General features: G+C 49.2%; 1 protein-coding gene across 2 annotated transcripts in view; it reads left to right on the top strand.

Annotated features, from left to right (window-relative positions):
• The window catches only part of MYO18B (myosin XVIIIB), a 218,080-nt gene that overhangs the window by 113,126 nt on the left and 92,285 nt on the right, over nucleotides 1–12,669 (top strand). For both annotated transcript variants that reach the window (XM_068563218.1, XM_068563217.1), the window contains exons 28-31: nucleotides 1,148–1,302; nucleotides 4,978–5,101; nucleotides 5,979–6,179; nucleotides 9,894–10,004. In XM_068563218.1, the coding sequence (XP_068419319.1) occupies nucleotides 1,148–1,302; nucleotides 4,978–5,101; nucleotides 5,979–6,179; nucleotides 9,894–10,004 (591 nt within the window). The remainder of the gene's footprint in view (nucleotides 1–1,147; nucleotides 1,303–4,977; nucleotides 5,102–5,978; nucleotides 6,180–9,893; nucleotides 10,005–12,669) is intronic.

Here is a 12,669-nt window from a genome sequence, read left to right as displayed (position 1 = left end):
GCTGTGTTGTAATTATCTGCTTACTTCTTGGTGTCCCCATTAGAGGTAAGCACAATAAGAGTTGAAGTCATATTTCCTGTCCCGCTATTTTATATATATATATATATATATATATATAATCTCCTCATTGTGAGAGAAAAGTATCATGGAATCAACTTGCAGAGGTGGGCCAGGAAGAGATCACACGGGATTTTATAAACAGTGGAAGTGAGGCTCTCTGGAGATGGTTTTAGGGGTCACTTCCAAGATGGACATTGTTTCATGATCCTCAGAAGACATAGATAGATAACCAGCAAGGGACAGCCACAGGGGAACAGCCCAGTTCTTTGATAACAAATTATAAAGTCGGGTCAGCCTCCGCAAGGAAGGAGGGATACTCATGCTACATTAAAAAGTAATAAAAGTGCAACCTTTTTCTGAGCAGCAGAATATACGAAAACATCCCATTTGCCTTCAAATACTGAATTTAGAATTACAGGCTTCATTAACTCAGCGTTTTGCTTATTTAAAGCAATTCTTTAATGAGGCCATTTCTTCAAAGCGAGTGTGCTGAGTTGCCCTCTCTCCCAGATCTAAACTAGGACATTTGGGAGGGTGTTTCCTGGAGGAAGATGCAAGTGCCGTGGCTTTTCCGTTTGTTTCCAGCAGCGTGTGTCCCTGTGGAAGCCAGCCCATCTCAAGTGCCAGTTACCGCCTTGACCTTTACAGCCCGTCTCAGGGGTTTCCTGGTCAGATTTTCTCCATGTGCCATTTTGGCTGCTTCATGGCTGATCCGCATGCGTCTCCCCAGATTATGCCCACTGATGGGGATGTCAATTATGCATAGTCCTCAAGGGGCTGTCGAGTTGAGGCAGGGCATGTAAAGAATCTGTGGGCACACTGGCAGGAGGATTACTGAGGAAAATTAAAAACCCGAAGAGAATGATAGACACCCCCGCCCCGTTTTACCCCCGAGCAAACTGAAGCTCAGAGAAGTAGCTTCCTCACGGCGACACAGGTGAAAAGTGGTCAGGACGGGGTCGCTCCAGCCCCCGTGCCTGTTCTCTTCCCATTACACTCACACTGGAAACAGCAGCTACTTGACCTAGAAAGTAGGGGGCAGTTCGGCACTGACGGAGCTGGCTGATACGTTCTACTCCTCCCACAGCTTGGGGAGCTGCAGAGTGCTTACGAGGGCGCCAAGAGGATGGCCCAGCAGCTGAAGAGGAAGTGCCACCATCTGACCTGCGACCTGCAGGACACCCACTTCCTGCTGGAGAACCAGCAGAGCCGAAACCACGAGCTAGAGAAGAAGCAGAAGAAGTGAGTCGCGTTCCACGTCAGCACCTGGGCGCTGGGGTCTTCTGGGGTCTCCGGGTTCTTCCAAACCCCTCCACTTCAGTCAGGGCTCTTCGTCCATGGAGCCTACCATCCTTGTTCTGCTCTGATTTTCCTCTCTCTCCCCTCACACATTCCTATATGGTTCTCCCAAGAATCCAGCAAGAAATCATTCTTTTCTGTTATCCAGTCTCAGCTCTATTACCAACTGACCATGTGAGCTTGGGGAACTTTCTTGGCCTCTCTGGGCCTCCGCATCCCCACTTATCAAGTGTAGAGTTCGTTGTGGAGGGCAAAGACAGCCTGGCCCGGTGGTCAGGGGTGCAAGTGCTGGTTCAAGTCTCAGCTGGGCCTCTTGCTAGTTGTGTGACCTTGGACAAGTCATTCAACCCTTCTCAGACTGATTCTTCTCCTTAGGTGGAGCGCTCCCCTTGTGGTGAAGACTAGATGATACAGTTGGTAGATCCCGCAGGACTAGAGTCTGGTTCCTATTCCCACTGTTGAAAATGGTGAGGAGGCCAAAAACTTGAGTCAGTGCCCTTTTCATTTGAAGTTTAGACTCTCAGCTCACGTGAGCAGTTCTGGCAGGGACTGGGCTTTGTGCACAAACAAGATGCCAGTCTTGAATCTGCACACTGGTTCCCGTGCTTGCTTTCCGGCAGTGCTGTCACAGGTTTCCGTGGGTGGAGCCTAGACCAGGAGCCCAGGTTTACACTCACAGGCCTCCTTACGTGGAACCTCAGCTCCTGGGGTGCCTTCATCCCTGGACTCTTTGGCTGTGTCCAAAGTTCTTCAGCTCACCTGGTGAGGGTAAAGGAGTGCAGGGGTCCTGTTCTGAGCCAGATAAGCCCTAATGGAAACTTCCTAGGAGGCAAATAGATGAAACACAGCCTCTTTGAGAAGGTCCAGGATAAAAATACAGAAGAACCTTGCTATGTGTGCCGGGATGTGGTTTTGCCGAGGGTGCCTATTTCCAACAGGTAGCAAGCTGAGTTTTATTTCCATGGGACTGGCACAGGTTTTGAACTTGATCTGCATTAAATATTGTTTCTCTCATTTACCTTCGAGCTTTCCTGAGCTGGCTCCTTCATTTGGAGAAAAAAAAAAAAAAAAGAAGCTCTTTGGGGTGTTATTAGTATGCCCCCAAAATGAGAGAAGTTTATTCTCTTCTTGCTGATAGCTGACTCTGTTTCCTTTTCCAGCTTCCCATGGATGCTCTGGCTAAACCTTGTCCTTGCAGTGGGGAGAATGGCTTAGTCCCATCTTGGTCATTTCCTGGGTGACCTTGTCAAGTGACACTACTTCTCTGGGCCAGACAGTGACTGATGTTTCAGAGCCGTCCTTGGACTTAAGCAGGCCACCTGGTGCTGAAGAGTGGCTCTGACAGACCCCTATCTGTAAATTGAGAAGTGAGACTCCATCACCCCTCAGGTTTCTGCCAGCTGTGACAATTCTGGCCCTTATCTGTGGGTTCCACTTCTGTTCTGAGAGGCCTTATGAGGGGGTTTCAGATTTCTGATGGGTGGCAGGGGGCAGGGTTCTGCCCTTGGAGTTTATGCAGCCAGAAAATTCCATCTCTCTGGGCTTTCCTGTGATCGACCCCCTTGGGCAGAACCCTTCATTCCAGGTCCTCAAGAACCTCCCCATGATGGCCCCCGGGAAAGTCCCCATTTCATCATACTTACATTTCTTCTTCTTAAGACTTACCTGCCCTGTCATGCTCTCTACTCCACTACCGTATCTTAGCAGAAGTTAATTTATGTTTTGATGCTCATTGCAAATAGCAGCCATTACCTTTCTAGGTGGGCTAGCATTTTAGCAGGGAGCCCATAAGGGGGTAGAAGTCTCTGTCTAACGGTGGAAATTCAGACAGAATGCCTATAGTGAGGGAGAGATCTAAAAGTTAGTGTTACTTCCTCACACCTCTTTAAGTTTAATTGAAGTGTAGGTGCAGCTGCCTCCTTAGTTTGCTGGGCTCTGGATGGAGTGATGTCTCCATGCTGATAGAGTTCCCTGCCCCACCTTGGCTTCTAAGTTCAGAGTGGCCCAGAAAGGCTCCATTTGAGGTTGGCTTCCTGTTGCCATGGTTCCTCATGGGTCACAAAGCTCAGTTCCGAGGGCTGATGGAGCTCCCAGCTGCTTCCACAGGGATAAGGCCTGTGCCGGAGCCACGGGAGGTTGGACCCCCAGCCCGCTCCTAGTGGGGTGAAGGGTGTGAGTCCCTCTGGCCTCAGGCAGTTGGTCGGTCAGTGTGTTCCAAAAGTTAGGGTCTGTTGGAGGCATTCTTTGGCATCAGGTGGCCCAGTAAGGACTCCTTTAAAACATCCATCACTGTCTGGCCCCCACTGTCTTTCCTTCCCTGTTCCAGGGCATGAACAGGTAGATGGGGGACCAGCTAAATCAGCAGAGAAGCTGGCTCAAACCCGCTTTGGGATTTTGGCTGAATCTGTTCAGCTCTCTCTGAACTTCAGTTTTCTCTTGTATGAAATGGTTATAATGTGTTTCTTACTGAATTGTTATAAGGACCCCATGGATCCCAGCTCAGAGCCTGGCATTTTGGGACTGCTGGACCATTATCATCATCATCAGTGTTGCCATTCAGAGGCAGCCAATAGCGCCTCTTGAATGATGTCACCAACAGCCAATCAGAAAGCCTCTGGGCCCTTCCAACAGTAGGGCTCCCTCATATGACCTGTAGTTGGCTCTCTCAGGAGTCTTGAGGCTTTGAATGACCATCTAGCGTTAAGGGACACTGGATAATCCTGTAACAAGGGAGACCTTCTTCTCACCAAGGCCAAAACCCCGTGCCCAGTTCAGCCATTCTGGCCCCACCCAGTTCCCTGGAGCAGGTGGCCTTTCTGTGTGGGCTGAGGGCAAGTGACCAAAGTCACATCTTATTGAGGCTTGTCAGAACCTCTGCCAGTTTCCTCGCCTGTGATAGGGACAGAGGCTGATGAGTGGAATGATGTCCAGTCCAGGAAGCGCTTCCCACCCAGTGGTCACCATCGTGGAGGGGCAGGTGCGCTCCAAAGGAGGTACTTCCTCCTTCCCCGACGGCCCCCATAGGACTGTCCAGTCTCTGTGTTTTCTGCTTAGGAACCAAATGAAGACAAGGTGGAATGTATAACTAACTGTCCAGCATTCTATCCGTAATAACCGTGCTCTAATATGGCTTATGAGTGCATGAGCCCCACGGTATCATGCACAATATGAAATGTTGAATATCCCTTGTTTGGGCTGATAAATACATTCATATACCAATCAATGGATATTAGATGCCAAACCTGGGCCTTGTAGAATTAAAGGTCCTTGGTGTATGTCAGCAAACCTGATAGGTTAGTTTTTTCTATATGCCTATATGGTTTTTGTTCTTATTCTCTATTTGTATAGTTTTATTCTATTTTTGTTTTTGTGTATATGTTTTTATCACATTTTAAATAAGTGTCCGGTATTTTTGTGGAAACTATAAACCCTCAGCGTTGCCCTCTGGTGTTCAGGATTCCTACCCCACATCCACAAACCCTGCATCATTTAATTCTCTTTCTCTCCCTAGCGGTTCTCAGCAAGCTAACTGCCTCTCTCTAGCACCCGCCTTCCCTCCCCCGCCCCCGGCCCAGGCACACCCGCCTCGGGGCCATGACCCGCGTTCTGCTCTGACAGGTTTGACACGCAGCTGGCCCAGGCCCTGGGAGAGTCCGTGTTTGAGAAGGGCCTCCGCGAGAAAGTGGCCCAGGAGAACACCAGCGTCCGGTGCGAGCTGGGCAAGCTTCAGCAGCACCTGAAGGTGAGGGGCGGGGGCACGGCGCCCCCCTGGCTCTTGGTTGCTGGGTCTCAGGAAACCCCTCGCGCGCCTGCTGCAGATGGTGCGGGGCGAGAGCTCTGTGTGTGGCCGTCCTGGTCGGCCGGCCTTGGCCTGCCGGGGTCACGGAGCCCAGGGCGCCTGAATCAACAAACCGTGGGTGGCAGGTGATGGATAAGCAGGCCTCCCTAGCTCCACGTCCCTCACGATCTTGCTCCGGTCACCTACCTGACTTCTGAGCTGCCCACCTGGGAGCGGGGAGAGGCTTGGCTCAGGATGAATTAGCTGTAGACCCAGCTAGGGGCAGTGCCCTGTCCCCTGCAGGTTCCAGTGCAGAGGGATTTGATTAACATATGACACAGGCACCTCCCTCAGCTGCTCCTCAAGGCCTGCTGTGGCTCCCTGTTGCTCTGGGAGAACCTCTGCACCTCTTAGCCTGGCGGGCAGCTCCTTCATGATGTAGCCCAGACTTCTTTCACCCTGGAGCTGACTTTCTAACCTGGAAGAGTCATTCCTGGCCACTTTGCTTCCCTGCTCCAGCATCTCAGGCCCAGCCTTGGCAGGTACACAGCTTTCAAATGGGGCACACACCTCCTGTTTGTGCTCTGAGGTCTAGCTCTAGGGGCAAGGGCGTTGCTTCCCACAAACTCGCCACCCCAGCCTGTCTGAGCTGTCCCAGGGAGGGGCCCTTGGCGTCCCACAGGGGGCGCGGCGGGGGGCCGCGAGATCCAGGTGGAGATGGCAGTGGAGATGACGTGCACTGAACAGTGGAAAGCGCCCTCCCGCAGGTTGTAGAGGTGTCCCAGGGGGAGCAGGAGTACGGTCACGTGACTTCGGATCTCTGCCCACTTTGTCTCTGTAGCGAAAGGAGCAAGAAACCTTGCAGCTGAAGCAGGACGTGGAGATGCTGCAGGCCCAGAAGCAGGAGCTGCTGGGGTCACCCTCTCTGGGGGAGAATTGCATTGCGGGCTTGAAGGAGAGGCTCTGGAAGCTGGAATCCAGTGCCCTCAAGCAAGAGAAAATCCACAAGCAGCAGGAAAACACCATCAAGCAGCTGGAGCGGGTAGGAAGGTCCTGTCCAGGGCGATGCCCTGCCGCGTGCTGACTCCAGTGCAGAAGGTTGTTACCCAGATACGACATAAGCGCCTCACTCAGCGGCTCCTCATTCTTCTGTGGCTCCCTAGCACCCCAGGGAACCTCAGCCCCCCTAGGTCTGCCATTCAGACCTTTCATGATGTAGCCCCTCCTGCCATCCTGCAGGCGTCAGTGTCAGCTCCTCCGAGAAGCTTGCCCTGATCTCCTTCTTGAAAACAACCCCACCTCCACGCCACTCCTTAGCCATTTGGTTCTCCTTCATAGCACCTGCCATCGTGTGCCATAGTGCTTTAAAAAATGTGCTCAATGCTTCTCTCCCCCGTTAGGATATAAGTTTCAGGGAAGCAGGAGGACTTTTTGGTTGATCTTGCTTATCAGGGCATCCCCAGAGCCTGGAATGAGGCCGGTGCATAGTTGGTACTCATTAAATAACTGTTGACCCAATATCTGGTGTTTATTGAGCACTGTCTGTGTACCAGACTCAGCCCTAAGCTCTCCTCACATCTCACCTCATCAATCTCCCCAAGAAATTTATATGCTGAGATATTAGTATTATCCCCACTTTACAGATGTGGAAACTGAGGCTCAGGGACAGGGAGAAAATGGCAGGGACGGAATTTGGAGCCTGCACCATCTGACTCCACAGCGCCTCGGATACCTGTGCTGTGCACAGCCTCCAGGGAGATGGGAGCCCTGATCTTTGGAAAACGCAAAATAACTGAGGGGAATAAGGCAGGAATCCAATACTCTTGTACCAGCCCCCTCAACGAAGCACCTGATGAATATTTTGTCTGCTTGTTTGTTTATATGCCCAACTCATTCCACAAAGAATTTGAGGCAGCCTATAAGATGTATGCATAATAAAATAGAAGAATAAATAAAGCAAGCCAAACCAGAAAAACACAAATTAAAACCGGTGCTAAGGAACAGTGGGGTGGTGAATTAATAAGCAGACACGCAGAACATACGATCTTACACACTTAATAGGTTTAGCTCTAAAATTCCTGGTGGCCAGAGAGAAAAAGGAAATGTGAGTTACATGCTTTTTTATCATCCCCAAGATAAAAACAAGCCAGGTTTTTGAGGGGAAGCAAGGCTTTTCTTGATGCTTAGTTCTAAAGAAATTTTTCATGTGGGATTTCATAAGGGGTAATTATGTTGAAATGGTTTTAAGGTTGGAACTCCTTTTTCAAGAACATCTGACCAGGCAGCATGAATACGTAAAAGCAAATAAACTGAGCAGCTCTGGTGAAGTGGGGGCGGTCAGGGGGAGGCTGGGGTGCTGGCCCTTGCTTCTCACTTATCCCCACTCCATCGGGATGGAGTCTGCTGAGTATTGAGACATGGATGTGGCAGGCGTGGAGGGACAGTCTGTAGTGGTTCAGTAAACAGCTTCTTTACTCAGTCAAACCCATATTTATTAAGCACCTACTGTGTGCCAGGCACAGGGTGGATGCTAGGGATACAGCTGTAAACAAGACGAATGTGGTCTCCGCTCTGCCGAAGGTTATAGTTATGCTGAGTGTTATGAGAAAGTTTAACTTGCAGATCTGGTTTGGGGAGCAGGTTTGGAACAGTCAGGGAAGACTTCCTGGAGGAAGTGACATTTACTGAAGCTGAAAGCTGAAGGATGAGTCTGAGTTGGCTGACGGGGAGAGTTCCAGGCAGGGGGAACAGCCAGTGCAAAGACCTGGAGGCAGGGGAGTCACGTGGCATTTAAGGAACTGCAAGATGGTCACATGCAGATGGGGTCTGTGTGACGTTAGGCGAGCCCCCTGTTTTCTCTAGACTTTAGTCTCCTCATCTGTACAGTGAAGTCGGAGCCTTGTCAACCCCCTAGCCTCCCCCCAACCCCAGCTGTGAATCTGTGAAGGTTCGTGAAGGAGGTGGGGTATCTGTGCAGGTCGTTCTGGGACGTAGAGGGTGGGACAGCGTCACATAGCAACCCAGAGTCAAGAATAGAGTGAGCACTTTGGAAAGTTGTGTTACCTCTTGAAGATGTCACCAGGGGACCACTCGGTGCTCGGAAGGAGAAATGTGCTACGGTGACCTCAGGGACCCGAGGCTGAATGCAGCTTCCCAGTACCCCCGTCAGCTTACACAGGAGGCGAAGCTGACTCAACCCTTTCATCCATCTTCAGCTTCACCCATCATCTCACACTGCACTGGGCTATTGTAGACATCCAGGAGATATTTATTGGTTACAACATAGCACTTTTTCCAGGAAATTTTATGTTAACTCATATAAGCTTGACATAAATGGTATTGCAGATGCCAGGAGTGTCCAAGAGGCTAGGGAAAAAATGAAAAAGAAATATTACATTTACTTGCTTTAAATGCTCCTCATTTTGGATTATCTTCCCATAACCTCTGTCATTTTAAAGGAGGCAGGGAAGGAAGTTGGCATTTAAAGTGAGCCTGCTTTCTGCCGAGAACTACAGTAGGGGCTCTGATGCACGCCATTCTTCTTCCTCTTCACCACAGTCCTATGTAGTCGAGAATATCATCAACGTTGGGAAAGACCACAGTTGTCTTTTTTCGACTGCATGTCCATGTTAGAGAGGCAACAATTGTAGCCTCATGAAAGCTTGCTGTGAGCTGCCAGGGCAGAGTAGCAAATGGTCAGGACGTTGTAGTTTCTACAGTCTGACCCTCTGCACTGGTGGGTTCCATGCTGCTCCACGACCAACAGCATTGAAGAGGCTACATCAGTGAAAGCTTAACAGTACAGGTTCCTGAGGCCCGTATCCTGGAGATTCTGACCCAGTAGGTCTAGAGTGAAGCCCTGGAATTGAAATTTTTTTAGAAAAAGGCACCAGGTAATTCTAATATGCCACAAAACTTGACAAGCAAGAGCTTGGATCAGTCGCTCAATTATGAAAATCAAGAAAGTAAATTCTTGAACTAGAATTGGATCCCATGACTTCTGCCTCCAGTTCTGGAGCCTTTTATGTAAGATGGCACAGCTTAAACATCACACGCAGCTCTTTTCCTGCCCTGAGCAGGTGTTGGAGGCTCTCATTGAAAAGACTCACCTCCTTAATGGGAACACAGTTCTTGGTTATGTCAGGCTTCCGGGAAGGGAGGGGCCAATCCTCACTCTGTTTTCAAAATAATGGGGAAAGAAAACGTAATCTTTTTGTGCCAGGCGTTGTGCCAAGTGCTTTATATGTCATCTCATTTCATTCTCACAAATGTATTTTAAGAAGGCTGTTTTCTACAGAGCAAGGTAACTAACCAAAGGCAAAGTGAATTGTCAAGGTAGCATCTTGGGCAAGTTATCTCCCTCTCCAGGATTTCCCGTCTTCATAAGTAAACTTTTATTCTACCATCCATTCACCCACCTATCCACCCATCTAGAAGAACTTCCCTGATGCCTGCTCCAGGGATGACAAATTTGTTTCATTCTGAGAGTGTTGAGAAGGATTCCAAAATGATATCTAAACTCAGTGGCAAAGAGTGTGATTGATTAGTGACGTTATGTTATGACCACGGAAGGGATAGAGGCAGTATTCGGGCTATTTATCTACCATTTCTGACCTCCCTGGCTGCCTGGGGCGGGGTGGGGGGGGGATAACTTGACTCTCATCCATGCAGTCCCAAAATGAGAAATGCAGCTGAAATGCTAAGAACGACACGGACGGTGTGGGTCACCCTCACGCGCTGTCCTTGCTGCCCCCAGCTCCGCCAGCGGTTTGAGCTGGAGATTGAACGGATGAAGCAGATGCACCAGAAGGACCAAGAGGACAAGGAGGAGGAGATGGAGGACATCCGCCAGTCCTGCCAGAAGCGGGTACGTGAGCCACGAGCACAGCTGTGTCCTGGGGTCCCGGCAGGGTCAGTCTGGGTGCCTCATCCTTAGAGGGAGGGGAATCCCAGGGCCTGGGGACGGACTCTTCAACCACCTGAGACCTTAGCTTCCTCAGTGCTTTCAAGGGTGCTGGAGCAGACGTACCTGTCCTAACTACGATCCTCTGAAACTGTCTAGCATAATCACCCCAAGATTTCTACCAAGAGCCCACAGTGCCATGTGACTGATGCTTTGGGTAAGGATTTATATGTTTCAAGAAAGGGACCAGTCCCTTCTGGCTATTCGCCTTGCACATCACTTCTTACATTTTATCCAAGCTCTTTGCAGACATTTCAAACAGTGTATAAGAAGGCAGTAAACCCTTGAAATCTTACCACCAAGGCACCATCATTATTACTATTTTTAAGTGTTCTTTCCTCTCTCTCTTTCATTGTACCCACAAGTGCATATTTGTAGAGATATCTAAATGGGGTCATGCTGCTTTGAAGCCTGCCGTTTTCACTGGGAAGTTTGTCCTGGGCCTCCTCTCATGTCAGTAAATGCGGATCTAATTTACATGTTTAATGTCTTATAAAAGTATTCCACCTTAGGCGTGTGCTCTCATTAATTCTCTTGTCATTGGACATTTTCTGTTTTTATGGCCGATGCTGAGACAAACCTCCTTACAGATGCATTCACTGATGTGAATGTGTAAGATGAATCTTTGAAATGGAATTGCTGAGAAGCTTTGGGTTAAGCCTCATTTAACAGGTTTTGTCTGGGCAGGATTTCTGTGGGCCTTTCATAGCCTTGGGTACGTTGTGAATCTCCAAGAAGGGGCCGAGTAGCATTTCCCAAAGTTGACTCTGATTATTAGTTCCGTAAACAGAGTCTCTACAGAGACCTCCAAACTGCAGGGCCTGAGAGCATGGGTGCTGGAACTCATAGACTCTTGGTTTGAATCTTTGCCCTTCCAACTTAACAACTGTGTGATTTTGGGAAAGTGATTTTAAACCCTCAACTCCAACTAAACTACACTCCATTCTCTGTACCCACCGCTGGTCACTCAGAGCCAGTTTACAAGACACACAAAAAGCCAACGTTGCTACTTTATTTGGAGTCACAGAGGCTTGGATCAAGTCCCAGCTCCATCAGCTATCAACTGTGGGGCGTTGGAGAAATCACGTAACCTTGCTAATAAGCCTCACTTCCCTCATCCGTAAAATAGGATAATGATGGCCCCCTGCCGGGTCACAGGGAAGATTCAAGGAGATCACAGAGGTGGAACTATTGCACAGAGCTTTGTAATGTAACCCTTGATGGTTGGAAACTTATGAGCAATACTGGTGTGTGTGTGGATTTTCAGGTAGCTGATCCTTCCAGAGGAACCAGGGGACAAACCTGGTGGTTGCCTTGCTCTTGGGTGTGACTAATCCATCCAAGAGAAGAAGGGTTCAGGGACTTGGTGCTCTGCAGAACCCCCCAAGAGCATCATCCTGGGCGGGGCTGGAGGAGGCCTCAGTGGTGTCAGGACCTCGGGGGAGACGGGACTCTAGTGAGCCAGGTCCTGGGCAGATGGGGTCGCCTCGGCATCCTATCATCGCTCTGGGGGGGGTGAGGGGAGTAAGTAAGAACTGAGCCCCTCTCCACTCCCAGTGGTTGGTGCTGCTGCATCTGCTGCCCTTCCTGCTCCTCAAGTACTCCTTTTGGGGCCCCTTTAGAGCTCAGCCCTTCTGGGGGTTTACATGGATCATCCCAATGGGCCAAGTGCGTTCCCCCCAGAACTCCCCAGAGTTGGAAAAGAAGAGTCATAGATTTTAGGTTCAACCAGACCTGTGTGCCCTTGAGTAAGTCTTGTAACTTCCCTGAGACTCAGTTTTCTCATCTACAAAATGGGAGCAATAAGAGAAAATGTTCTACCTTACCTACGCTGTTGTGAGAATAAGATGAAAGAATGGCAGATGCCTTATAAACTGTAAACTGCTGTGAATTATCATTGAGGGGCCAATTTCTGCTTATTTTCCATTACTGCATATTTGGGAGAAATGACTGAGATTCTTTGAATACCCAGTGGGCACCATGTTTCAGGCTGGGTTCTTTATGTCTGTCAGCTTACTTAATTCTCATAAGCACTCTGTAAGGGTTATAGTACTGGTTCTACAGATGAGGAAAATAGAGTCCCAAAGGTGAAGGGTGGTCCCCAAGGTTACCTCACTGGGAAGTAAATGAGCTCGGACTTGAACTTAGATCTGTCTGACTCCAAAGCCCAATCTCTTAACCAAAATAACTAGATTTAAAAAGTTTTTTTTTTTAATTTTGCAAATGTTTGGACTATGGAAGGCCATTTAGGAAGCACTTGATAGAAGTCAACCTTGGGCAGTGCTGCATCCTTTAGCACTTCCCTGCACATGAACTCACCAAAGGCTCTGATAAGTACTGCATGGAAGGCCCTGTTAACTCAGTGGCTCTCCCACACTTATTCTAGCGTGGACTTCCCTCCCTTCCCCCCCCACACACAGTATACGTGTGAACACCATGTGGAAATGTTCTACAGAACACACTCCAGAAAACTTTGCCCTGCTTGATACATAATTTTTATTGTATATTTCTCAAAACGAGTTTCAGCTTCTGCAGTCTTCATTTTAAGCAGGTGTGAGCAGAGTGCCTT

Source organism: Eschrichtius robustus, chromosome 14 (genome assembly GCF_028021215.1).
Source record: "Eschrichtius robustus isolate mEscRob2 chromosome 14, mEscRob2.pri, whole genome shotgun sequence".
Lineage (NCBI taxonomy): Eukaryota > Metazoa > Chordata > Mammalia > Artiodactyla > Eschrichtiidae > Eschrichtius > Eschrichtius robustus.
The sequence above is the reverse complement of the archived record's forward strand: the minus strand, read 5'-3'. Positions and strand labels throughout refer to the sequence as shown.